Source organism: Poromitra crassiceps, assembly GCF_964638095.1.
Source record: "Poromitra crassiceps genome assembly, chromosome: 18".
NCBI lineage: Eukaryota > Metazoa > Chordata > Actinopteri > Beryciformes > Melamphaidae > Poromitra > Poromitra crassiceps.
In genome coordinates, this window is record NC_139636.1 from 25,259,496 (window position 1) to 25,284,182 (window position 24,687).

The 24,687-nt window shown below is 48.2% G+C and overlaps 1 protein-coding gene across 1 annotated transcript in view; it reads right to left on the reverse strand.

Moving 5' to 3' along the window:
- Nucleotides 1–1,964: 1,964 nt before the first annotated feature.
- Nucleotides 1,965–24,687, reverse strand: part of otud7a (OTU deubiquitinase 7A) — a gene marked incomplete at its 3' end in the record, with an annotated part of 34,665 nt that continues 11,942 nt past the window's right edge. Inside the window, exons 7-11 of the mRNA XM_083654481.1 lie at nucleotides 21,097–21,224; nucleotides 20,841–20,990; nucleotides 9,170–9,284; nucleotides 4,040–4,124; nucleotides 1,965–3,548 (exon numbers count right to left, since the gene is read on the reverse strand). Of these exons, the coding sequence (XP_083510607.1) occupies nucleotides 1,965–3,548; nucleotides 4,040–4,124; nucleotides 9,170–9,284; nucleotides 20,841–20,990; nucleotides 21,097–21,224 (2,062 nt within the window). The remainder of the gene's footprint in view (nucleotides 3,549–4,039; nucleotides 4,125–9,169; nucleotides 9,285–20,840; nucleotides 20,991–21,096; nucleotides 21,225–24,687) is intronic.

Below are 24,687 nucleotides of genomic sequence, written 5' to 3' on the forward strand. Positions count from 1 at the left end.
ATGATAGTCTCAAAATAAATGTGATTTAATTGGTTCCATCAATTCATATAAAATGGTAAGTTCTAAAAACTCTTTCAAACCCCCCATTTACACCTGGCATTAAAATGCAATCTGTATCTGGATAAGGAAAAACGCATGTTAATGCAAAGTGTAAAAGTGTCAGATCAGATCTGCCAGATCACATCTGCACAATGTAAATGGGGCGAACCCCATTAAACGCTCTGCACAATATTGGTTACAATTTCTTTAGACTGGCCATTCCAATCATATCCTCTAGACTTCTCATCATTATACCTCATACATTAAAAAAATGACACAGACACATCATATTTGTAACAATAAACTATTTTTTCTTCATATTTACATTTGTACCTAATGTGCAAATTAATAATTTAAAGTAGTGTAAAACTCTCAAAGGAATACAAAATCATATCTTACAGTCCTAACATGGTGAGAGTCCATGAACGGGTCACATATAGAAACAAGGAGAAGGAACACTGCAGTGTGGAGAGTAGAAAGACAGAAGCGAACCGAGGAAGCAGTGGACATCCTTGGCCAGGACACACAGTTAAGGACAGCGTGGTATAAGTTATTACCCAAGCATCAGCACGACAAACAGCAACACAAACACTGCGCGTCTCTTTACAGTCGTCATGTTGAATGAGCATTAAGCACTTGGAGGCCCGGGGGTTTGAAACCCACTGATTGGTTAAAGCACTGATGATCACGAAAAGGCTTGAGGTGCTCTTAGCAGCAGGTGCTTCTTTTAAATGGCCTCTAGATATGTTAGAAGAACAGACAATCTCACGTTGGACCGGTGACACATCTACACTGTACTGTAGGTCACCACACATAGTGCTAATAGCATGAGTGCACACAGTGTTGTGTGTGGGGCAGACACGTAATCACACGCTTTCACAACCCACAATTCCTCTCACCTAACACAGTTACCGACAGGGTAGATAACAGGCAACTCAGAGAAACACACCATAAACACTGCATATCTGAGATCAGATTCATCCCATGCATATTATTCAGGGTTTGGCACATAATGTACATTTCGCAATTTAAAACTGCTGATGGTAATTTTTTTTTTTTTTTTAAGAAGTCAGTTTGGCAGTGCTTGTGATATTTAGGAGATTGACTAAGGTCATACGTTTGTGATATCTTACACAACATTTGGAGTCAAATTTTGACACACCACACCCCTTGCACCATGGTAAGAACAAAGGTATATTTTACAAATGAGATAGCTTTACATTAGATCCTAATCCAACGTTATAATCCATAAATTGTATTCCTTTTTATTCCTGGATTTTAAATTCTTTTACAAAAGCACACCGTGACAATCCTTTACAATGTACAAGACACAGTTAACCTACAGTAACTATCATTGGTGCATACTGCATAGACAAAATTGGGAGAGGGTGTAGCAAAAATCACCAAATTATTGCTTATAAGTTTAGTATTTACCTCCCGTTGTATTTCTTTTGATCGCAAAAACAACTACAATTTTTCCACAAACACATTTCGAAGAACTAAGCAGAAGTATTGCATTCAAACGGATTAAAAAGAGCCAATGTTCCCTCCAGGTGCGACACAACTCTTTGCACTCTGGACTTTCCCCTCACATACAGAAAATACAGCACAGGACAGACTTTTACTCTAAAACAAGTAAAAGACTCAATTCAATGAGACAGAAAACACAAAAATAGCACACAATATTTGGCCAAAGCTGCTCACTGTTTCAAGTTCTGCTTCCCCCCATCATAAAGAAGTACTCTTTACTAACAAGGGCAGGGCAACAGGGACACAAGAAGAGCATTCTTCAACAGAGTAGGAAAATGTATGCCATTATGTTACGCTAAATGCAGAGTGCAGATGGTGCTGTCGTTTCCTCAGGTCTCCTGTGGGCCTTAGGTTGGAGCGGCTTGACGAGTGGCTGGAGTTAGCGGTGGTGGTGGCTATGCGGGCCTGTGCACTTTGCTGTCGCGCTCCCTGCGTTTCAGCTCCTCTCTGTAACAGTAGGAGCAGTAGTTGTCTGTCTCTGGCCGGCCGTAGAAGGAGCAGTTGTCCCTCTTGCAGCGGCGCTGCTGAAAGCAGTACAAAGGGCCTCCAGAGCTTCGCCCTTTGCTTTTGTCTTGGTTGAGCCAGGTGTGGGCCGAGGGGTCCTCGTCCGCAAACTCCAGGCAGTCCTGAATGTCGCCCGCGTCGAAGCCGTTGGTGTAGGTGTGGGACTTGTGTTCGCCGGGCATGTTGTAGGAGAGGGGCTCCATGGTGTTTACAGTGCGGACCCCCGACAAGCGAGCGGGGCTGTAGCTCTGCGACGAGAGCGTGCGGTTCTGCTGGGGATAGGTGGCGCATGTCTTTAGGCTGCCCACCACTGGCTTGTAGGGGTCGTCCTGGAAGCTGGAGGATTGCACGTTGACATCTCGTAAGTGGATCACGCTGTGCCTCTGGATGGGCGGTGTATGGCTGTAGTGGGCGGACACGGGGACGGGCCCGGGTCTCTTAGCACCGATCCTGGGCGAGGAGTAAGGCGCGGGCGCTGGGGCGGGGTGAGAGGCGTGGTGCGAGGCTAGCGGCGGGGTGAGAGGCGGGACGACGGGGATGGAGACGAGGAGGGGGGCTGCAGGAGTGGGGCTGCTCCTGCCCTGCATCTTGAGGGCCAGCGGAGGTTGTGAGTTGCGGCTGTGGTTGTAGGTGTGGGCGTGGTGGGGCAGGACCGGAGAGCAGCTCTCTGCGGGCGAGCTGTCGGACCTCTCCCTCTGGAAGAGGCTCTCGTGCTCGGGCTTCTTCACGGCCGCCTCGGGAGGGGCAGGGGGCTTCTTCTCGGCCTCCTTCCTCTTCTGTTCCTGCTCCTGGCTGAAGCGCTCCTGGGCGCTGGTCAGGTAGTAGTTGATCATTTCCTCGTGGAACTGATGCCGATGGCTGGTGAGGAGGAGGCCTGCGAAGATGAACTTGCGCTCCCCCTGCATGGCAGCCCGCAGGATGTTGAGGCTGAGTTTGACATCCGTGCTGTATTTCCAGTTGTCGAGGGTTTTGTCCCCCGAGACTCTCCCTGCACTGTCCTGTCTCTCAGTGGGGGAGGAGCTTGAGGGTCTGTCTCCGTCTGTAGGGGAGGGGCTTGTGGCCTTCTCAGAAGAGGTAGAGCTGGCTGACTGGCCCGACTCCTCCTTGCTCCCCTTGGTGGTCTTAGACTCCTTCTTCTTCACCTTCTCACCTCCGTTCTCCCCGGTACTACGCCCTGAGCCAGAGTTGGATTTGTTCATTTTGCCATGCACAAGGCCACCCAGACCTCCCATGTTCTTCTTCAGCTTGATTCCCAGTGTTTTGCTGAAGCTACCTAGCTTGTTGGCCACCGAATCCGCCCGGTTCTTGTCTTTGTCCTTGCGCTGCTTGTCTTTGTCCTTCTCCTTGCTGGGCTTGCCGGTGTTGACATTGGAGTTGCTGCCGACAGACTCGCGGTCAGAGTCCATGGACTCAGCTAGAGACTGGACGTCCTCACCCGCAGAGGCTGTGGGAGACTCTGGCTGAGCCAGGGGAGCCTATAGCACACACACACACACACACACACACACACACACACACACACACACACACACACACACACGCAGAGAAAGAGAGAGTGAGAAACAAAACACTGTAGAAAGAAACAATAATTTCTTAGTGACATTTTCACACCCTCTTGGTGGAATGGAGAATTCAATACTTTATCAACAGAGAGCCTTTGTGGAATGACAGTATAGCTCAGACTGATGCAAACAAACTCAATAATAGGTGCAAACGAAGTGCAAATCCATATAAAACGGCCTAATGTCGACATGGCTTATGTTTCTTAATCAACATTCATAAATGACTGTGTAAGTTACTGACTGTAAAATTGAATCTGAACATTGAATCCTGACATTGACAATAAAACAAATTTAATAGGATCGCAAAAATTCCAAAACCATCTGGAATGGTCGGAGTATCCATATAGGAGCTAAATGAACCATGACAAACACGACACATAGATGGCAAAAAAAATAAAAAATACCCTCGTTTCAGATGGAATTCGGATCCACGTTACATTCATGTAGTTGTGCAGCAGATTGAGTTTGGCCTCCAGAGACAGGATGAGACTGCAGAATAATATGCAGTCATGGTTAACAACAAGCAGTTTTATAAGCACACTTGACATTTGACAACTGTTTTTAACCAAATCCTCATGACACTGAACTCAAAAGAGTGAATTAGTTAATTGCAGAAATGTTAAAAAAACATTGCAGAAAGCCCCCATGTGTTCCACCATGTCCACTGAAGTGGAACCCCTAAGTAACGACTATGCGTGCAATGCTTCAGGGGTGAACTGAAGAGGTGGTGTGAAGTGTGTTGAGGATTGTATTTCATTGTGTTGATCTATAGTTTGGCTTCACAAAGCTTCATATGTGAAGTGTTCATACTGCAGCCTGTTAAGGGCTAAGCTAACCCCCTGACTGGCAGGAATGTGAAACAGAAACCCTTACATAAACTCATTCCTGAACTATGGGGCCAATCCAGTGAGGGTGTTTCTGCTTTAGCAGGCCCATTCCTGGGAAACCCTATAGATGACTGACATGACGCACAATTTGTTCTCTGTTCCTGCTTTGAAGTGACCTGAGAGCCTGGAGCCCATAAGCAGGGCTAAATCCCCCATGAGAGCCCTGTGTATAGACGCAGAGATCACCCATAGCCTGGACTTGGCACTTTCTCACTCTTTATGGGACTGCTTTGGCTCTCTGTGTTGTGCGGTATATCCACTCCCTGTGATATACTGTAGGTCTTACTCCACTCCCTGTGATATACTGTAGGTCTTACTCCACTCCCTGTGATATACTGTAGGTCTTACTCCACTCCCTGTGATATACTGTAGGTCTTACTGTGATATACTGTAGGTCTTACTCCACTCCCTGTGATATACTGTAGGTCTTACTGTGATATACTGTAGGTCTTACTCCTCTCCCTGTGATATACCGTAGGTCTTACTCCTCTCCCTGTGATATAGTGTAGGTCTTACTCCACTCCCTGTGATATACCGTAGGTCTTACTCCTCTCCCTGTGATATACTGTAGGTCTTACTCCACTCCCTGTGATATACTGTAGGTCTTACTCCACTCCCTGTGATATACTGTAGGTCTTACTCCACTCCCTGTGATATACTGTAGGTCTTACTCCACTCCCTGTGATATACTGTAGGTCTTACTCCACTCCCTGTGATATACTGTAGGTCTTACTGTGATATACTGTAGGTCTTACTCCACTCCCTGTGATATACTGTAGGTCTTACTCCACTCCCTGTGATATACTGTAGGTCTTACTCCACTCCCTGTGATATACTGTAGGTCTTACTCCACTCCCTGTGATATACTGTAGGTCTTACTCCACTCCCTGTGATATACTGTAGGTCTTACTCCACTCCCTGTGATATACTGTAGGTCTTACTCCACTCCCTGTGATATACTGTAGGTCTTACTCCACACCCTGTGATATACTGTAGGTCTTACTCCACTCCCTGTGATATACCGTAGGTCTTACTCCACTCCCTGTGATATACTGTAGGTCTTACTCCTCTCCCTGTGATATACTGTAGGTCTTACTCCACACCCTGTGATATACCGTAGGTCTTACTCCACTCCCTGTGATATACTGTAGGTCTTACTCCTCTCCCTGTGATATACTGTAGGTCTTACTCCACACCCTGTGATATACCGTAGGTCTTACTCCACTCCCTGTGATATACTGTAGGTCTTACTCCACTCCCTGTGATATACTGTAGGTCTTACTCCACTCCCTGTGATATACTGTAGGTCTTACTCCACTCCCTGTGATATACTGTAGGTCTTACTGTGATATACTGTAGGTCTTACTCCACTCCCTGTGATATACTGTAGGTCTTACTCCACTCCCTGTGATATACTGTAGGTCTTACTCCACTCCCTGTGATATACTGTAGGTCTTACTCCACTCCCTGTGATATACTGTAGGTCTTACTCCACTCCCTGTGATATACTGTAGGTCTTACTCCACTCCCTGTGATATACTGTAGGTCTTACTCCACTCCCTGTGATATACTGTAGGTCTTACTCCACACCCTGTGATATACTGTAGGTCTTACTCCACTCCCTGTGATATACCGTAGGTCTTACTCCACTCCCTGTGATATACTGTAGGTCTTACTCCTCTCCCTGTGATATACTGTAGGTCTTACTCCACACCCTGTGATATACTGTAGGTCTTACTCCTCTCCCTGTGATATACTGTAGGTCTTACTCCACTCCCTGTGATATACTGTAGGTCTTACTCCTCTCCCTGTGATATACTGTAGGTCTTACTCCACTCCCTGTGATATACTGTAGGTCTTACTCCACTCCCTGTGATATACTGTAGGTCTTACTCCACTCCCTGTGATATACTGTAGGTCTTACTCCACTCCCTGTGATATACTGTAGGTCTTACTCCTCTCCCTGTGATATACTGTAGGTCTTACTCCACTCCCTGTGATATACTGTAGGTCTTACTCCACTCCCTGTGATATACTGTAGGTCTTACTCCACACCCTGTGATATACTGTAGGTCTTACTCCACTCCCTGTGATATACTGTAGGTCTTACTCCACTCCCTGTGATATACTGTAGGTCTTACTCCTCTCCCTGTGTGATATACTGTGTAGGTCTTACTCCACTCCCTGTGATATACTGTAGGTCTTACTCCTCTCCCTGTGATATACTGTAGGTCTTACTCCACACCCTGTGATATACTGTAGGTCTTACTCCTCTCCCTGTGATATACTGTAGGTCTTACTCCACACCCTGTGATATACTGTAGGTCTTACTCCTCTCCCTGTGATATACTGTAGGTCTTACTCCTCTCCCTGTGATATACTGTAGGTCTTACTCCACTCCCTGTGATATACTGTAGGTCTTACTCCACTCCCTGTGATATACTGTAGGTCTTACTCCTCTCCCTGTGATATACTGTAGGTCTTACTCCACTCCCTGTGATATACTGTAGGTCTTACTCCACTCCCTGTGATATACTGTAGGTCTTACTCCACTCCCTGTGATATACCGTAGGTCTTACTCCACACCCTGTGATATACCGTATGTCTTACTCCTCACCCTGTGATATACTGTAGGTCTTACTCCACTCCCTGTGATATACTGTAGGTCTTACTCCACTCCCTGTGATATACTGTAGGTCTTACTCCTCTCCCTGTGATATACTGTAGGTCTTACTCCTCTCCCTGTGATATACTGTAGGTCTTACTCCACTCCCTGTGATATACTGTAGGTCTTACTCCACTCCCTGTGATATACTGTAGGTCTTACTCCACTCCCTGTGATATACTGTAGGTCTTACTCCACTCCCTGTGATATACTGTAGGTCTTACTCCACTCCCTGTGATATACTGTAGGTCTTACTCCACTCCCTGTGATATACTGTAGGTCTTACTCCTCTCCCTGTGATATACTGTAGGTCTTACTCCACTCCCTGTGATATACTGTAGGTCTTACTCCACTCCCTGTGATATACTGTAGGTCTTACTCCACTCCCTGTGATATACTGTAGGTCTTACTCCTCTCCCTGTGATATACTGTAGGTCTTACTCCACTCCCTGTGATATACTGTAGGTCTTACTCCACTCCCTGTGATATACTGTATGTCTTACTCCACACCCGGTGATATACTGTAGGTCTTACTCCTCTCCCTGTGATATACTGTAGGTCTTACTCCTCTCCCTGTGATATACTGTAGGTCTTACTCCACTCCCTGTGATATACTGTAGGTCTTACTCCACTCCCTGTGATATACTGTAGGTCTTACTCCACACCCTGTGATATACCGTAGGTCTTACTCCTCTCCCTGTGATATACTGTAGGTCTTACTCCACACCCTGTGATATACCGTAGGTCTTACTCCTCTCCCTGTGATATACTGTAGGTCTTACTCCACTCCCTGTGATATACTGTAGGTCTTACTCCACTCCCTGTGATATACTGTATGTCTTACTCCACACCCTGTGATATACCGTAGGTCTTACTCCTCTCCCTGTGATATACTGTAGGTCTTACTCCACTCCCTGTGATATACTGTAGGTCTTACTCCACTCCCTGTGATATACTGTAGGTCTTACTCCACACCCTGTGATATACCGTAGGTCTTACTCCACACCCTGTGATATACCGTAGGTCTTACTCCTCTCCCTGTGATATACTGTAGGTCTTACTCCTCTCCCTGTGATATACTGTAGGTCTTACTCCACACCCTGTGATATACCGTAGGTCTTACTCCACTCCCTGTGATATACTGTAGGTCTTACTCCTCTCCCTGTGATATACTGTAGGTCTTACTCCTCTCCCTGTGATATACTGTAGGTCTTACTCCTCTCCCTGTGATATACCGTAGGTCTTACTCCACTCCCTGTGATATACTGTAGGTCTTACTCCACACCCTGTGATATACTGTAGGTCTTACTCCACACCCTGTGATATACTGTAGGTCTTACTCCACACCCTGTGATATACTGTAGGTCTTACTCCTCTCCCTGTGATATACTGTAGGTCTTACTCCACACCCTGTGATATACTGTAGGTCTTACTCCACTCCCTGTGATATACTGTAGGTCTTACTCCACACCCTGTGATATACTGTAGGTCTTACTCCTCACCCTGTGATATACTGTAGGTCTTACTCCTCACCCTGTGATATACTGTAGGTCTTACTCCTCTCCCTGTGATATACTGTAGGTCTTACTCCACTCCCTGTGATATACCGTAGGTCTTACACCACACCCTGTGATATACTGTAGGTCTTACTCCACTCCCTGTGATATAGTGTAGGTCTTACTCCACTCCCTGTGATATACTGTAGGTCTTACTCCACACCCTGTGATATACTGTAGGTCTTACTCCACACCCTGTGATATACTGTAGGTCTTACTCCACTCCCTGTGATATACTGTAGGTCTTACTCCACTCCCTGTGATATACTGTAGGTCTTACTCCACTCCCTGTGATATACTGTAGGTCTTACTCCACTCCCTGTGATATACTGTAGGTCTTACTCCACTGCCTGTGATATACTGTAGGTCTTACTCCTCTCCCTGTGATATACTGTAGGTCTTACTGTGATATACTGTAGGTCTTACTTGGCTAGCTTGGTGTTGTCGTTGTCGTCCCTCCCCCACTCCCAGTCCCTCCCAGGATCCACGGCGAAATGGAGCGCCAGCAGCTTGTGCTCGGAGTCGGTCAGAGGGATAACAGCTGGAAGAGATGGAGATGATCATCACATTAGTCTGGTCTCGCTCTACCGAGGGACACTACAGCACATACAGTACTGCCCATGCTCACAACAAGGCCATCATGGTGTCACTTTACCTCCCACACTCGGATAATGCCACGTGTTACTTATCCCAGATGACTCCCGGCATACTATATGAGGGTAAAATATAGGTGTACACAGTCTATCCAGTGTCATCCACCCAGAGAAGTGATCATTGACCAATGAGTGTCACTCATACGTAGGCCACCACGAAATCGCACAAATCAAGATAAAAGTTTTTGTTTTTGTTTTTCTCATCTTTTTTGGGGGTCATGTTACGCAAGTTTAGATGTTGAAGAACTCACTCGATATAACAAAGAAACTGTTTTAGGATGACTACTACATATATTTTATTAGCAAACTACGCTTGTTCAGAGCAAACCCAAGCTTGCATAGCAACTTTCAGGGCGATTTTCTCTGACTGTTGCTTTTCGGAGTACGAACATTCAAATAAGCACGTTTTCTTCGACTATTTTCAGATTTGAATGTATGACACATCATTTGAAAGCTTGCTGCACTTTCATAACCTGCAAAAAAGAAAAAGAAAAGAAAGATGACCTTGGCCTACTCAAAACACCAGTCCTCCCTGTCACATATTAATGAGCCATACTGACTCATCCAGACAGCCAGGGGCCTCACTCGGCCATGACACTTAAAACCTTTCAATTGGTTGCTTCTCCCATAACACAGACATGGTGCCTGCCCTGGTTCACTGGCTAACACAGACATGGTGCCTGTCCTGGTTCACTGGCTAACACAGACACGGTGCCTGCCCTGGTTCACTGGCTAACACAGACCCGGTGCCTGCCCTGGTTCACCGACTAACACAGACCTGGTGCCTGCCCTGGTTCACTGGCTAACACAGACCTGGTGCCTGCCCTGGTTCACTGGCTAACACAGACCCGGTGCCTGCCCTGGTTCACTGGCTAACACAGACCTGGTGCCTGCCCTGGTTCACTGGCTAACACAGACCTGGTGCCTGCCCTGGTTCACTGGCTAACACAGACCCGGTGCCTGTCCTGGTTCACTGGCTAACACAGACCCGGTGCCTGTCCTGGTTCACTGGCTAACACAGACCCGGTGCCTGCCCTGGTTCACTGGCTAACACAGACCCGGTGCCTGTCCTGGTTCACTGGCTAACACAGACCTGGTGCCTGCCCTGGTTCACTGGCTAACACAGACCTGGTGCCTGCCCTGGTTCACTGGCTAACACAGACCCGGTGCCTGCCCTGGTTCACTGACTAAAGCTTCTGGCATACTCTTCGCGCACGCGCTGGAGGAGGGGCTCCGGGGAGGGTGCACGCACTCTGCGCAGGCCAAAACAGAACATACTCAGTGCTCAGCTCGCTCCTCCAGGCAGTCTGAATGAAATTGAATGTAACGTTCCCAATTCTATGTATTAAATTCTAAAAAACGACCCTCAACATTTGGGAAGGCTAAGCCACACAACTAGTTCGTTATAATCGAACGTCATGCTTCAAAGGTGACTTTACGACGGTGAGGACTCAATCACAGCAGATATCCGCTGATAGCCTACCACGGAGATCTCACAGGCACAGGCAGCAAAACCCGACGCGCTGATAGAAAAATCTCCATGGACGCGCCGCGCTGCGCTCAGACCTCACCCCCCGACACGCCCCGTGCGATGACGTCATAATCGCCGCGCGCCCTATGCGCTTGGCTGGGCGCGAAGAGTATGCCAGAAGCTTAACACAGACACGGTGCCTGTCCTGGTTTACTGGCTAACACAGACCCGGTGCCTGTCCTGGTTTACTGGCTAACACAGACCCGGTGCCTGTCCTGGTTCACTGGCTAACACAGACCCGGTGCCTGTCCTGGTTCACTGGCTAACACAGACATGGTGCCTGTCCTGGTTCACTGGCTAACACAGACCTGGTGCCTGCCCTGGTTCACTGGCTAACACAGACACGGTGCCTGTCCTGGTTCAATGGCTAACACAGACCTGGTGCCTGCCCTGGATCACTGGCTAACACAGACATGGTGCCTGCCCTGGTTCAATGGCTAACACAGACACGGTGCCTGCCCTGGTTCAATGGCTAACACAGACCTGGTGCCTGCCCTGGTTCACTGGCTAACACAGACCTGGTGCCTGCCCTGGTTCACTGGCTAACACAGACCCGGTGCCTGCCCTGGTTCACTGGCTAACACAGACCTGGTGCCTGCCCTGGTTCACTGGCTAACACAGACATGGTGCCTGCCCTGGTTCACTGGCTAACACAGACCCGGTGCCTGCCCTGGTTCACTGACTAACACAGACCCGGTGCCTGCCCTGGTTCACTGGCTAACACAAACACGGTGCCTGCCCTGGTTCACTGGCTAACACAGACACAGTGCCTGTCCTGGTTCACTGGCTAACACAGACCCGGTGCCTGCCCTGGTTCACTACACAGACACGGTGCCTGCCCTGGTTCACTGGCTAACACAGACCCGGTGCCTGCCCTGGTTCACTACACAGACCCGGTGCCTGCCCTGGTTCACTGGCTAACACAGACACGGTGCCTGCCCTGGTTCACTGACTAACACAGACCCGGTGCCTGCCCTGGTTCACTACACAGACCCGGTGCCTGCCCTGGTTCACTGGCTAACACAGACCCGGTGCCTGTCCTGGTTCACTACACAGACCCGGTGCCTGCCCTGGTTCACTGGCTAACACAGACCCGGTGCCTGCCCTGGTTCACTGGCTAACACAGACCCGGTGCCTGCCCTGGTTCACTGGCTAACACAGACCTGGTGCCTGCCCTGGTTCACTGGTGCTACTGTACCAGCCTGTCTAGCCCACTGACTGCAACCAGTCTTTCCACATTTTTACACATTCTTGTCAGTGACAAGTTGTCACATAAACGTAAAGGAAACAGAAGGTTAGGCTTAGCGGTAGAGAAAGGCGTTGCACGCTGAGGTACGTACTGTAGTACGCACCAACACTGGGAGGAGAAGTGGTGGGAGTTTGGCATGACGACACTACCGCTTTGACTGAGAGGAACTGAGTGGTTCTCACACGTCCTGCTGATCACAGCTGCCATGTGACAATTTGTTTGAGTAATATTGGGCCAACGTAGGAAGCGGTACAGCGTCTGAACAGAGGCACTGAAATCATTTCATTCATCCTCCACTGATACGACCTGCAGGAGCAGCTTTTCAACACTCATCGCTGGACGACACAGAACATAAAACAGACTCCCACCCGGGTTTCCTCTCGTGGGAGGCGTGTAAGTGTGTGTACGTGTGTGTGTGTGTGTGTGTGTGTGTGTGTGTGTGTGTTTTTCAGTCAGGAGTGTAAGGAGGACCGCTGGACCCTCAGGCCCACCCGACAGCTCTCCTCAGGGCTTAGGCTACCTGTGTGGGGGCTAGCTGCTGCCCACATGACAGCAGAGAGAAACAGGCTGCTCAGCCCAGGACAGTCCAGCCTTCACCGTCAGTCCCAGATGGACCATACAATCCTCCATCCTTTCACTGCCAACAGGCCACTCTGCTCTGCAGGCTTCATCGAGAGATGCACCAGCAGCAACGGCCCCTTCCTGTGTCACTGGCGAAACTGCAAGTCAAATCTTCACCACCGGCAGGACGTAGCGCGGGGAAGGATCACGGTATTCCCCCCAGTTCCCCTCCCCCGACCGGCCAGAGGAGGCTGTATTGTGCGTGTTGAGTGAGTCAAAAATAGTGAGGATGATGCCTTCACCCCCCCCCCACACACACACACACCCACACACACACACACACACACACACACACACACACACACACACACACAGACACAGAAAAACGGTGCAGCCACACCCAGATAAGTCTGCCCTCTCTCTGTTGATACGATCACCTCGTTCTATCCGACGCTAACAGACGCTGGGCAGACAAATTCCATACCATAATAGCACCACCGATGGATTGAGCTTGTCTGGAAATGTGTCATCCGATCTCAAGGTTGGCTTTGCGTCGTCATACCTGCAAATTAAAAAGCACTTCACGCCAACGATCTAAAAAAAGGTATCACTGGTAACAGCAAGCCTGGCTACAGAGACAGACATGGCTGCCAGAGACACTGGCGGAAATATTGGCATGGCAGTGCTGAAATCTGGCGGGAAATGGGTGGAGTAGTAGGACGTCTCCATAAAGAAGTATCTCGCTGGGAACATATAATAATACGCATGAAGACACGTCACGGAGAGACACAGGCGGCGACACAGAACCAGCTCCCACTCAGTTCCCCCTCGGGTCATGCAGCGGGCAGCAGAGGCCTGCGGCGGGGATTTGCGTCCGCGGCTCCCACGATGCAGCTGTCCTCCCTTCTCGCCGTTCTGAAGTTGCTGTGTGCGCTGTTGTTCCCGTTTGGGCCTGGGCCAGTTCCAACCTCTCCAACACTGCCAATTGAGCTCTGGGGGACTAAAGTGTGCTGTAATGTATTTACTATCCCTGTTGGCAGCCGTGTTGCTGCTGTCCTTGAACGACCGTTTCTCTCGTAGCATACGCACGGATGACATCATCATGGCCCTGCGCGGAATGCGAGCCGTGTACCCGGCAACAGCGGCGCTATAGCGCGCCTCGGCTCGCTCAGTGTGCATCTTTGAATTAGGGGGGATGCAGACGATGCAGAGAGAGGGGGAGGAAACCACCTGGGTGTAACCTGTGAGGAAACAGCTGTTGGAAGCAAGGTGAATAAACATTTCTATTTATTTATTTACAGAATCTGACCGGACATATGTATCTTGCATATGCATCCTCCCCCCCCCCCCATGTGTAAAGTGAGTATCTCAAGTGCCTTATTTGATGAAAACAGAAGGTTATTGATTCTCTTTAGTTTACACCCTTCACACCCTTTGTTCACAGCACCCACACACAGAGTCGAGGTTTCCTCTGTGCTGCTGTTCAAGAACAATTTGTACCGTCTGGAATATGCACGAATTTGAATTCCTGACTTTAGCCACTCTGCACAGCTGCAGATTTAAAAGGCTCAATTCACCACAGCAAACAGCAGTCATGCAAATAAAAAAAAAAGCAGTTTTTTTTTTGGCCACACATATTTTAACAGCGGAAACACGGTGGTAACTGGTAATTACGAGTGTATCACATTTGAAGTAACACGTAAAAACAACAACAATCTTTTTTATATATCTCATTAACATATTGATATAATTATGTTGACTGCGGCGTGGTGAGTAAGACATTGGATGTCTTTAATAGATAGAGCGGGTGAAACCTAGCCAGAGCAGGACGGCTAATACCACACTGTTATGTAGGTGGTCTTTGTGTAAAAGACGACCATTTACTTCATCGAAACGGGGGGTTAGAGGGTTGATGACGGGATGCCAAAGAAAACCTTTTGATACTGGGACCCGGAGCTTGAAATAGCTCCAGAGTTTTCCAAAGGTCCGGCTCCGCTCACAAGTCGCTTAACCGCAGGAGTGAAAACAAGACGATAACAGGCACGACCGGCGGCTACCGGCTACTGAGGGGCCAGTCATTATCACACAGTAGGTGAGCGGCAGTTGGCTGATAGAAAACATACACTGGGCTCAGGAAAAAAACACTTAACTGCCCTTTTGGGAACTAATGTGCTCAACAGAAATAAAATAAATCCTTTGCAGTAACCCCCCTGACTCTGCTCCACCCCTCCCCGGTTGGTTCTCTCACCAGCCACCAGCCAGCGTCGATGCAGCCCCGGCAGCCATGCAAGCAGGCCATAAGAGGGGCCAGTGGCGTGATGTGTCAGCGTGATTTAGACTCAGGTTACTGGGAGGCACTCTGCTCTAATCTTCCACAGACAGAAGCTGAAGAAAGAGGCAGTCTTCTTCTAACCCGGCCCCCTGGCACCTGAACACACACACGGGGCCCAGCAGCGCCTCTGCTGCTCTTCACTGGCTGTGGGGGGAAAGTGAGAGAGCGACCCTCCACCTGAGACACACAGCCACACAGCGGCCGCTCTGTGAAAGGAGGCTGTCTCCTCTTGCGGCCGGGCAGGAGAGAGGCTTGGGTTTGTTGGGGCCCCCGGGACCCTGCCCATATGTGGTGATGCGGTGAGGGGCCGAGGAGCTGGCTGGGGCCACTCTGCCCTAATTGGCTGTGGCAGATCAGGCCTGTCTTTCTGTCTGTCTTCTCTGTCTGTCTGTCTGTCCAAACCGCTGCCTTTGTGTCAGTCTGGCACCTGTTCAGTGGAGGCAAGGCAAAATCTGTACCAGGACGGCGTCAAGGTTACCGATGTCGCCGATACGACAACATCGTACTGTTCCGTAAACCCAGGAACACGGGAATAATCCAAAGAGGCAATAACCTGATCATTCCTGTGGAACATTGTGCAGAAACATAAAACTGCACCTCTCACCTCCGCGGGATATGCAGAGAAACAGAACAGCGGATCCTTTTGTGTGTTGCTGGGTAACACCATTCGTCACACGATATACAAATGCACTGAGCTCAGCATTATGTGTTTTGATAACGTTCTGCAGAGTGACTGCAGACAAAACGCACTCTGATCCCATCAGAGGACACCTTGTACCACGATGACTAAGTGCGGTCATGCACCGAGTTTGTGATCGAGCCACTGTGTGGGTTCTTTGGATATTAAGCGCCATCTGCTGGACAAAAGGGAGAATTCCCGCCGCTGTGGTAAAACACCCTTATAAAAGTGGGAGCGCTGAACAATTACGGGCTATGGTGTTTGGCTTTGATGTGCTGCTGGCTTTATGGAGAATGACTTCAGGGCGGGAAGGGCAGGTTAGTAATCATGTCTGTCTGCTAGTCTGCTGTGTTGTTGAGACTGCAGCGGCCGTACCCTGCCTTAATAACTAGGTTGGTGTCTATAGGCCGAGAATAGGACCTTACATAGGCACGCACACCAAGAAAAGCAAAGGAGAGAAGAGAGAGGAAGAGAGTGTGTGTGTGTGTATGTGTGTGTGAGACAGAGAGAGAGAGACACAGAGAGAGAGAGAGAGAGAGAGAGAGCGAGAGAGAGAGAGAGAAAGAGAGAGAGCGAGGGAGTTGGCTAGCTGCCCACACAAATGACAAGTGTGTTCCAGCCACTGAGGCAGATACAGAGGAGTGCTGTGACTACTGAGGCTGGTTGTCAAGGAGATCCACTCTATTTGTTACTTAAAGGAACTCCTTGTGAGGTTGACTCTGACCTCGGGCACGGGCAATGCATGCCCAATGGGAATCTGAATGGGCAAGTATTAAAGCAACAACCAGTAGAATTTGTAACGTCCCCCTTCTGCAGACTGCAGAGAGAAGACAACAGAAGAGGCGATGTGAACTGAATCTGTCTGACTGTCTGCCTTTTTTGCCATAGAGGTTGTAATCCATAATCCCTATGGCAAATACGAATGGGATTAGCAAGAAACACCAATAAAGTCTGTGCTATACTGACTAGCCACACTAATCTAAATGTGTAAGAATTTTTCCCCCATTTGAATTACAACTACATTATCAGTATCTGGTTTGGAATCTAAGTTTGCCCAACGCTAGTCTCGCTAGCCCTCGCTAGCCCAATGCTAATGAAATAGCACTCTCTCAGCGCATTGAGTGATGTTGACTCATTCAGTGTTTGCATTACCATGTGTGTAAGTGCGGTCAGGGGCGGACTGGGACCATAATTCAGGCCAGGCATTAGATACCATGCAGGCCAGGCCAACACACGCGGACACACATGCCGGCGACCGAAGGTCGGCAGCGAAAAATCTGGGCCGTTTGAAGCAAGATTTGGTGAATATAATGCTAACGTGATGTTACATGTTACCTATTTTTTCACTAATATAATTCAACATTGCCAACTGCAAGTATAATATGAAGACGTAAAACACACACACACACACACACACACACACACACACACACACACACACACACACACACACACACACACACACACACACACACACACACACACACACACACACACACACACACACACACACACACACACACACACACACACACACACACACACATACACACAAAAGAAAAAAGAAATTGCAGGCCATGCCAGGCCAGGCCACCGGGCATCTGCCCGAAGCGCCCGACTATGCAGTCCGCGCCTGAGTCACAAAACATACTTTTTCTCTCAAATATTTTAGTGAGCCTACCACCAGATTGAGCAAACAAAGCCATTTTTGCCAGATATGAAATTTATAGAAATTCTTTGCCATTTAAAGTAAATGCTAATGAATCATTGTTGCTAACAGGCTACAATGACACTGAAAGACAGCTAACTAGAGCCTGTATAGTAGAGTATAGTCAAGTAGAGCTCTTCTTCTTGACAATATATGGTGAATAATTTGTTTATCCTGATTCATTCAGGACTGTAGTAACCTAAACTACAGCAACAGTTAATGCTGCACACCTAGCTATAGGTACTGTGGGACTGGACAGCATGCTTAGTTGTTGTGTATTTGTTGTAGGAGGAGCCCAGCCTGGAGTCAGCCACACCCTCCATGCACCGAAGGGCCTTACCAATACTGCGGTGTAGCACTAACTCTATTGCAGCGGATTGGGCGTGATCAACCCTTCTGCAGGCAACGTTGCAGACAGAGTAGGAAGTCTGATTCGTGAGCGGCTGCTTCTGGGATGCGGGTCGGGGTCTTAATCGGCCTCGGCTGGGTCTACTGGGCGAGGGTGTATGATGTTGAGAGACCCGAAACACCTTACAACCCCAGCTAACATCACTGATGACGCGTCCCAGCGCATGCTGTAGCATGTATTTTAAATCGTTCCTTGATATTATATTATTATCCACATTATTATATTATAATACTTCCATGCTACAAACAAGTAGAGTGAGGCAATCCTCTTCCTGTTTGGGTTGAGACTTCTCCTTTGTGCCATAAGGCCGCCCTGCACATTTCTCTCAAATTGTAACCGACCCAGAGACAGAATAAACTCAATAGAAAGCAACACCTAGAATACAGCAATTTTTCCTACAATGGTCTGATGTTTTGGCCATTATACTATGTTATCAAAATTAATTGAAGAATGATAATATTGAGGTAAATGTTGTAACATTTTGTAACATGTTGTAACATACAAGAAGATCATCTGACGAGCGGCGGTTGGAAGAAGTTGCCACCGCTCCTGGCCAGCCCATGGAGGAGGATGGGAAAGATGGGAAAAATGCAAATTCCACGGCGGCTCTAATCATGTGTGTGTGTGTGTGTGTGTGTGTGTGTGTATAATGCGTATGTGCATGCATTGGTGCATTGTGGCAAATAAACACAGGGTGGTCCGTCCTGTACCTTTAAAAGGAAAAAAAATCAACACTCGCTCAACACTCCGTAGCCCTAACACACACACACACACACACAGTGGGATTTCAGAAAGAGCAACTGTACACAAATGAAGCAGGCTTGAGGCAGAAGAGGGCCACTGTCCACTTTCTCTCTCTGTTGGCCACGCCCTCTCTCTCTGTTGGCCACTCCCTGCTTCCTGCTATCTGCTGGCCACTCCCTCTCTCTCTGTTGGCCACTCCCTGCTTCCTGCTATCTGCTGGCCACTCCCTCTCTCTCTGTTGGCCACTCCCTGCTTCCTGCTATCTGCTGGCCACTCCCTCTCTCTCTGTTGGCCACTCCCTGCTTCCTGCTATCTGCTGGCCTGTTTTAATAATGGATCACAGGTAATTAGACGGCTATCTCATACATTATTCACCTGTACTGTAGGACAGGACAGGCAGACCACTCTCCCTCTCTCTCTTTCAATCTAACCACTAACGTTAAAGCAAAAAGTGAAACTGCCTGACCATTGCACACCATAGCCCTTTTCAGACGTGCATTGAACTCCTGAAGATATCAGACATTATAACACAGAGGGAAATCCACACTTCAGCTGACAAACTTTGCAACCGGTGCCTCTTCAGAACAGGGACTTTAAGTGAATGAAGAAAGAAGGATCCTTGCACCTTTATTAAAGTGCTGAATTGACCGTGTGCTCCAGATCCTTCTTTCTTCGATATCAGACATTATTCAGGTGGCGTTTATGTGTGAAGGTGAGGTTGAGACAGAGGTGCGCTTTCTTCTTCACTGTGAAGAAAGACATAAGGAAGACATATTTTTATCTATTTAAAAATATTGTTTCGGAATTTGACCAACTACCTGAAAGTCATCAATTACAATTAGTCCTAGGTGATGAAAGACTGCAAGAATAGCAGCAAAACATGTGTTTATTTGCCACAGCCTGAGGGACAGCAGCTGACTGTCCTCTGAAGACTCTGTCCATACTGCTTGAGACATTGTATTGTATTTCTGTATATTTTTTCTACTGTTGTGCTGTTGGTTGTCTGTCCTGTGTGTGCAGTGTGGTGGCACTCAGTTTCCCCCCTGGGGGATTAATAAAGTATTTTGTATCATACAGTATAGCTCTATCTATATGTTCAGAAGTTTAGACAGACAGACGGACGACAGACAGACGAACAGACAGACAGACAGACGACACACAGACGGACAGGCAGATAGACGGACGGACAGACACTTCTACTTAGGATTGTCCATTATACAATAGTTGTTGTCGTTCTTCTATTGATGTCCATCTATCGATGGTGATCGGTTGCTGTTGAACTATAATGTTACAGTATCTTTTGTTGTCTGTTTAAAACTGTATTTTCCTGTTTGTAGTACTTGTACTATGTGCTTTGGCAACACTGTAAGTCACTATGGTCATGCCAATAAAGGTTATTTGAATTTAATTTAATTGTAGACTAGCACATAGCTTCCTCTAATACATGTGCAGTCACCAGCCACGTCTTTTCACCTGACAGCGAGGGGTTTCACCGGCAGGACGTAGCGCATGGGAGCATCACGCTATTCCCCCCAGTTCCCCTCCCCCCGAACAGGTGCCCTGACCGACCAGAGGAGGCGCTAGTGCAGCGACCAGAACTCATACCCCACCGTCTTCCCACCCGCACACACGACCAATTGTGTCTGTAGGAATGTCTGACCAAGCCGGAAGTAGCGCTGCGGGGAATTGAACCCGGGTGTCTGCAGTGGTACGCCAGTGCTTTTACCTCTACACTACGCAGACGCCCCGTGCAAACGGATTTGAACCACCCGCATCCCTAATGCGATGTCTGTGCATGTTGAGTGTTACAACTTACAAGAGAACCATTTGTTGCACTTGTGATAATGAGCATTGTCAGCATCGACTCTAGTGAAGTATACCAGTAAGCACACACTTTTTAACGTTTTGTTCTCTCTGGCGTCTCTGCCATCTCCCTCTGTCACTGCCACTCGCTTTGTGTGTGCATCTGTGCTGCTTGCCTGCAGCAAGTCTGGCCCCGCCCCCCTCCCTGCACAGAGAATGAGAGGGAGAGAGAGAGAGAGAGAGAGAGAGAGAGAAAGCGAGCGAGCAAGATCTCTTTTCTGGATCGGAAATAGTGAAAATATATATCATAGAGGCGTGTCTTATGGAGTTGGTGACACACTTTACTACGTCACTCTCTACTCGGTGATAAATGACACTGATAAATGAGAGGACAAGTCCAGCAAATGTCCGGGGACCTGATTGTTTACCTTGCTCACGCTGCTGGTCTCTCTGCTCCATGGACACCAGGGCGGAGAAGTGAGCCTGGTCGTAGGCCAAGACCAGGGGGGAGCAATGGCAGCGGCTCGGAGGCACCTCCAGAGGCAGATACAGCCCGCCGAACGGGATGGGAGCAAACGCTGGAAGAAGTGAGGCAGAAGAACAGCATCTTTAATCTCAGTGAATTGTTTGTGAGAGGCCCACGTGTGTTAGACGACGAGCGAGACGACATGCAGACTACGGTACCTTCTCCTCCTGAGTCTCTGAGCATGGTGTCAGCCACCACTACGATCGGCCTGCGCAACACGTGGGCCAGCACAAACACGTGGAACTCCTCCAGACTCTCGTAGACCGGGTCCTCGGAGTTGTCCACCCTGCAGGAAGACAACACACGTGGGATACAATGAGAACAGGTTAGTGACTGATGGGGTCACATCTACTGAAACCCATATTAATAATAGTATGTGTTGATATTCTGTCAAGCATGTTCCTGCGTAATTGGATCTGATCACAACTTTTATCCATTTTCACAGAGATCCGGGTTCGATTCCCAGCGGCGGTACTTCCGCCTTGGTCAGACGTTCTCACAGACACAATTGGCCGTGTCTGCGGGTGGGAAGCCGGTGGGATACGAGTTCTGGTCGCTGCAGTAGCGCCACCTCCTCTGGGCCGGTCGGGGCACCTGTTTTGGGAGTGGGGGTGGGGGGTGGAGGGGAACTAGGGGGAATAGCGTGATCACAGACGTAGCCATTGGTTTTTGGACTCCCGTTTTGAAGCCTTGAGGTTGTCATTTTCACTTGGTTATTTGGAGTCAGAAGTGAGGTGAATTTGGATGAGAAGAGCTGCAACGCGGCCTGCTATTGGTCCGTGATTGGCGAGCTGTGCAATCACTGGACAGGCGACCTATCAATCATGCCCCAAAACATAGTGTTTTTTATTGTCTATTTGACTTGAAATGGGACCATAATTTACTAAATGAACATTGATTGACATCATGCTGTATTGAAGAAGACTTGAAACTGGTGAATGAGGCCATAAACTCATTAGGAAAGTGTTTACTCAAGTGAGAAGTATGGTCATTTTCCCATGCACTTCCATGTAACCGGACTTCTTTTTGCAGCCAGTGGAGTTACCCCCTGCAGGCCATTTGAAAGAATGCAGGTTTAAGTTACTTGTCTTCACAAACTACGAGCTAGCCCCTTGACTGTGATCCTCCCACGTGCTACATCCTGCGATAACTCCTCGCTGTCAGGTGAAAAGCAGCGGTTGGTGACTGCACAGTGCACATCTATCGGTGGGAGCATGTGCTACTCTACTAGTGATGCGCGGGCTACCCAAAAGTTATGTGCCTCAAAACTAACATTTTGGAAGGATTATTCGGTTGTAATTATTAACTGTCCATAAACAAATTCCACCGCAGATTTTTGTGTTAATGGTCTGTGATCTGTTTTTCAACTTTACTGTGACGTGACCATATCAATTAAGAGCGGTGAAGACGTACAGTATGAACGAAATTAAGACATATTGGAAAGATTAAGGACTGTTTGTTTCTGTAGTCTTACCTCCATTTGAAGAACCTTTGGATTAGACTAATTGAAGAAAGACCGATATTTAGAGTTTGTAATGTCGACGACGCAGAAATAACTCCATAATGACATGAATGAACAGCTGCACATCTGCGCTCATTCCGAGCAGGAGAACCGTCGCGCACATGTGTGTGTGTGTGTGTGTGTGTGTGTGTGTGAGAGAGAAATGTTCATATTCAAAGACCATGTAGACCTAAACGTAAGGCTTATCGTTCACCATTAAGATGTGCAGAGAGAGAGAGAAACCGACTTTGGACATCTTGGAGAGCGCCACGGCGCTCAAGCTGAGTCCTGGGACAATTGGCCGTTTGCGGGCCGCCAGGTTGGGTTGGGTTTGGAATGAAGGCATATTTGAACGGGGCGGGCAGGGCAGGGCGGACTGCCACTCTTAACAGGTTGGGCTGGTGCGGGCCTTAAAAAACACTGACCCATGCATCACTATAGTCTATGGCAGCGGTTTTCAAACGGAGGCGCGCCTTCCCCGGGTGGCGCGAGGGCTTCAGGGGAGACGTGACGCAATGGGAAAAAATCTCAGAAGAAGAAGAAGAAGAAGAAGAACCTCTGGTAGCTAACTTCAGCTATGCGTGCTGTGGTGGAGCAAAATGAAACATTATTTAGTACCTACAGTGAGAGAGGAGACAGCGTCTGGTGCGAGCAGAAAACGGAGGAAGTATGACCCTGATTATTTCTCGTTTGGAAACAAAACAAACTTTGATCCATTTTGAGCATTGCCCCCAGGCTAACTTTAACAGTAAAGACTACAACGCATAAAGTCTGATCTGTTCACACACAGAGAGAGAGAGACAGAGACACACAGAGAGAGAGAGACAGAGACACAGAGAGAGAGAGAGAGACAGAGAGACAGAGACACAGAGAGAGAGAGAGAGAGAGAGAGAGAGACAGAGACACAGAGAGAGAGAGAGAGAGAGAGAGAGAGATACAGAGACAAAGAGAGAGAGAGAGAGAGAGAAAGAGAGAGAGAGAGAAGCAGAGCAGAGCTCAGGCTCAGGCATCAGGGGACCTGGGGATGTGCAACAATTAAGTTGTGAAGCGCACAAACAGCCACGCTGCCAGCTTTCCCTCTAATGAAGAGCCTCTTAATATGTGAATCCCACTCAGCCTATTTAGGGGCTCATCGCACACTAGGAGCATCAAACATCCCTAACCTGATTACTGTATTGCAGTCAAACTCAATGAGAGGTTCAAACCACCAGACTAACGCAGTCAATTATACTCCTTAAGGGGATGTTTTCAATGGGAGACATGGTGGGATTGGAAAAGTCCGACACTGTGAATGACTATAAACCAACAATGTAAAAACTGCTGTGTTATTTTCAGCTGCTGCTGTCACCCAAAATCACAAAAGATCACTCTTTGTCTGTTGGGTAATGAGGTTTGGCAATAGAAATTGCACATTTCACTTTGCAGTCGACATTCTATAAGAATGGAAAATATTTAGCAAAAATCTAGCACAAAAACCTACGGAGACCGCATGACATTTCAACCCACTGCAGCGAGTAGTTTAATACGCATTTCCATTTTGACCGCAGTGCTCGGTTGACTGCCATCGTCTCTGTTCATTATTTTTCCCACCATATCAATCGTCTTATATACGTGTGCAAGTGTGTGTAGTACCGTATGTATATTTCAGTGGAAATGGAAACAATGAAAACCACAAGGTTTGTGGTGTGTCGGAGGAGGAAACCAGAGTTAGTTTCCAACCTGCTTCGCTGCTCTGAGATAAACCCACTCACACACTGCTTTATGCAACACGGGGTGAGCACAAATCACATCGGCGGCTCCCAGCGAGTAGCTCTGGGTTGACTATCACACCAGAAAAGATTAATACTGAAGATAACCAGTAGATGGCAGAGTGTCACATGTGAGCTGCGACCATGTTATTAAATCAGGGAAACTATTTGAGAGAACTGCAGTGCAAGTGAGAGCAATGGGTTTCCCTGACAAATCTATCTCAATGAAAGGTCAGTTACCTTTTTTTTCTTTTTTCTAAAGCCTTCTGTGGTGTTTTAATGCAGACTGGCCTATAGTGAGGTTTGTAATGTGGGGCGAGAGGGCGAGCTGGCAGCCAGTCTGAGGACATTGATCATGGTGACACCCTGGGGACTCTCCTGTCTGCAACCCATTCAGGGGCAGCGAGAAACCAATAGCGCTCTCTGATCTCGCCCAATAGGGCTCTCTGATCTCGCCCAATAGGGCTCTCTGATCTCGCCCAATAGGGCTCTCTGATCTC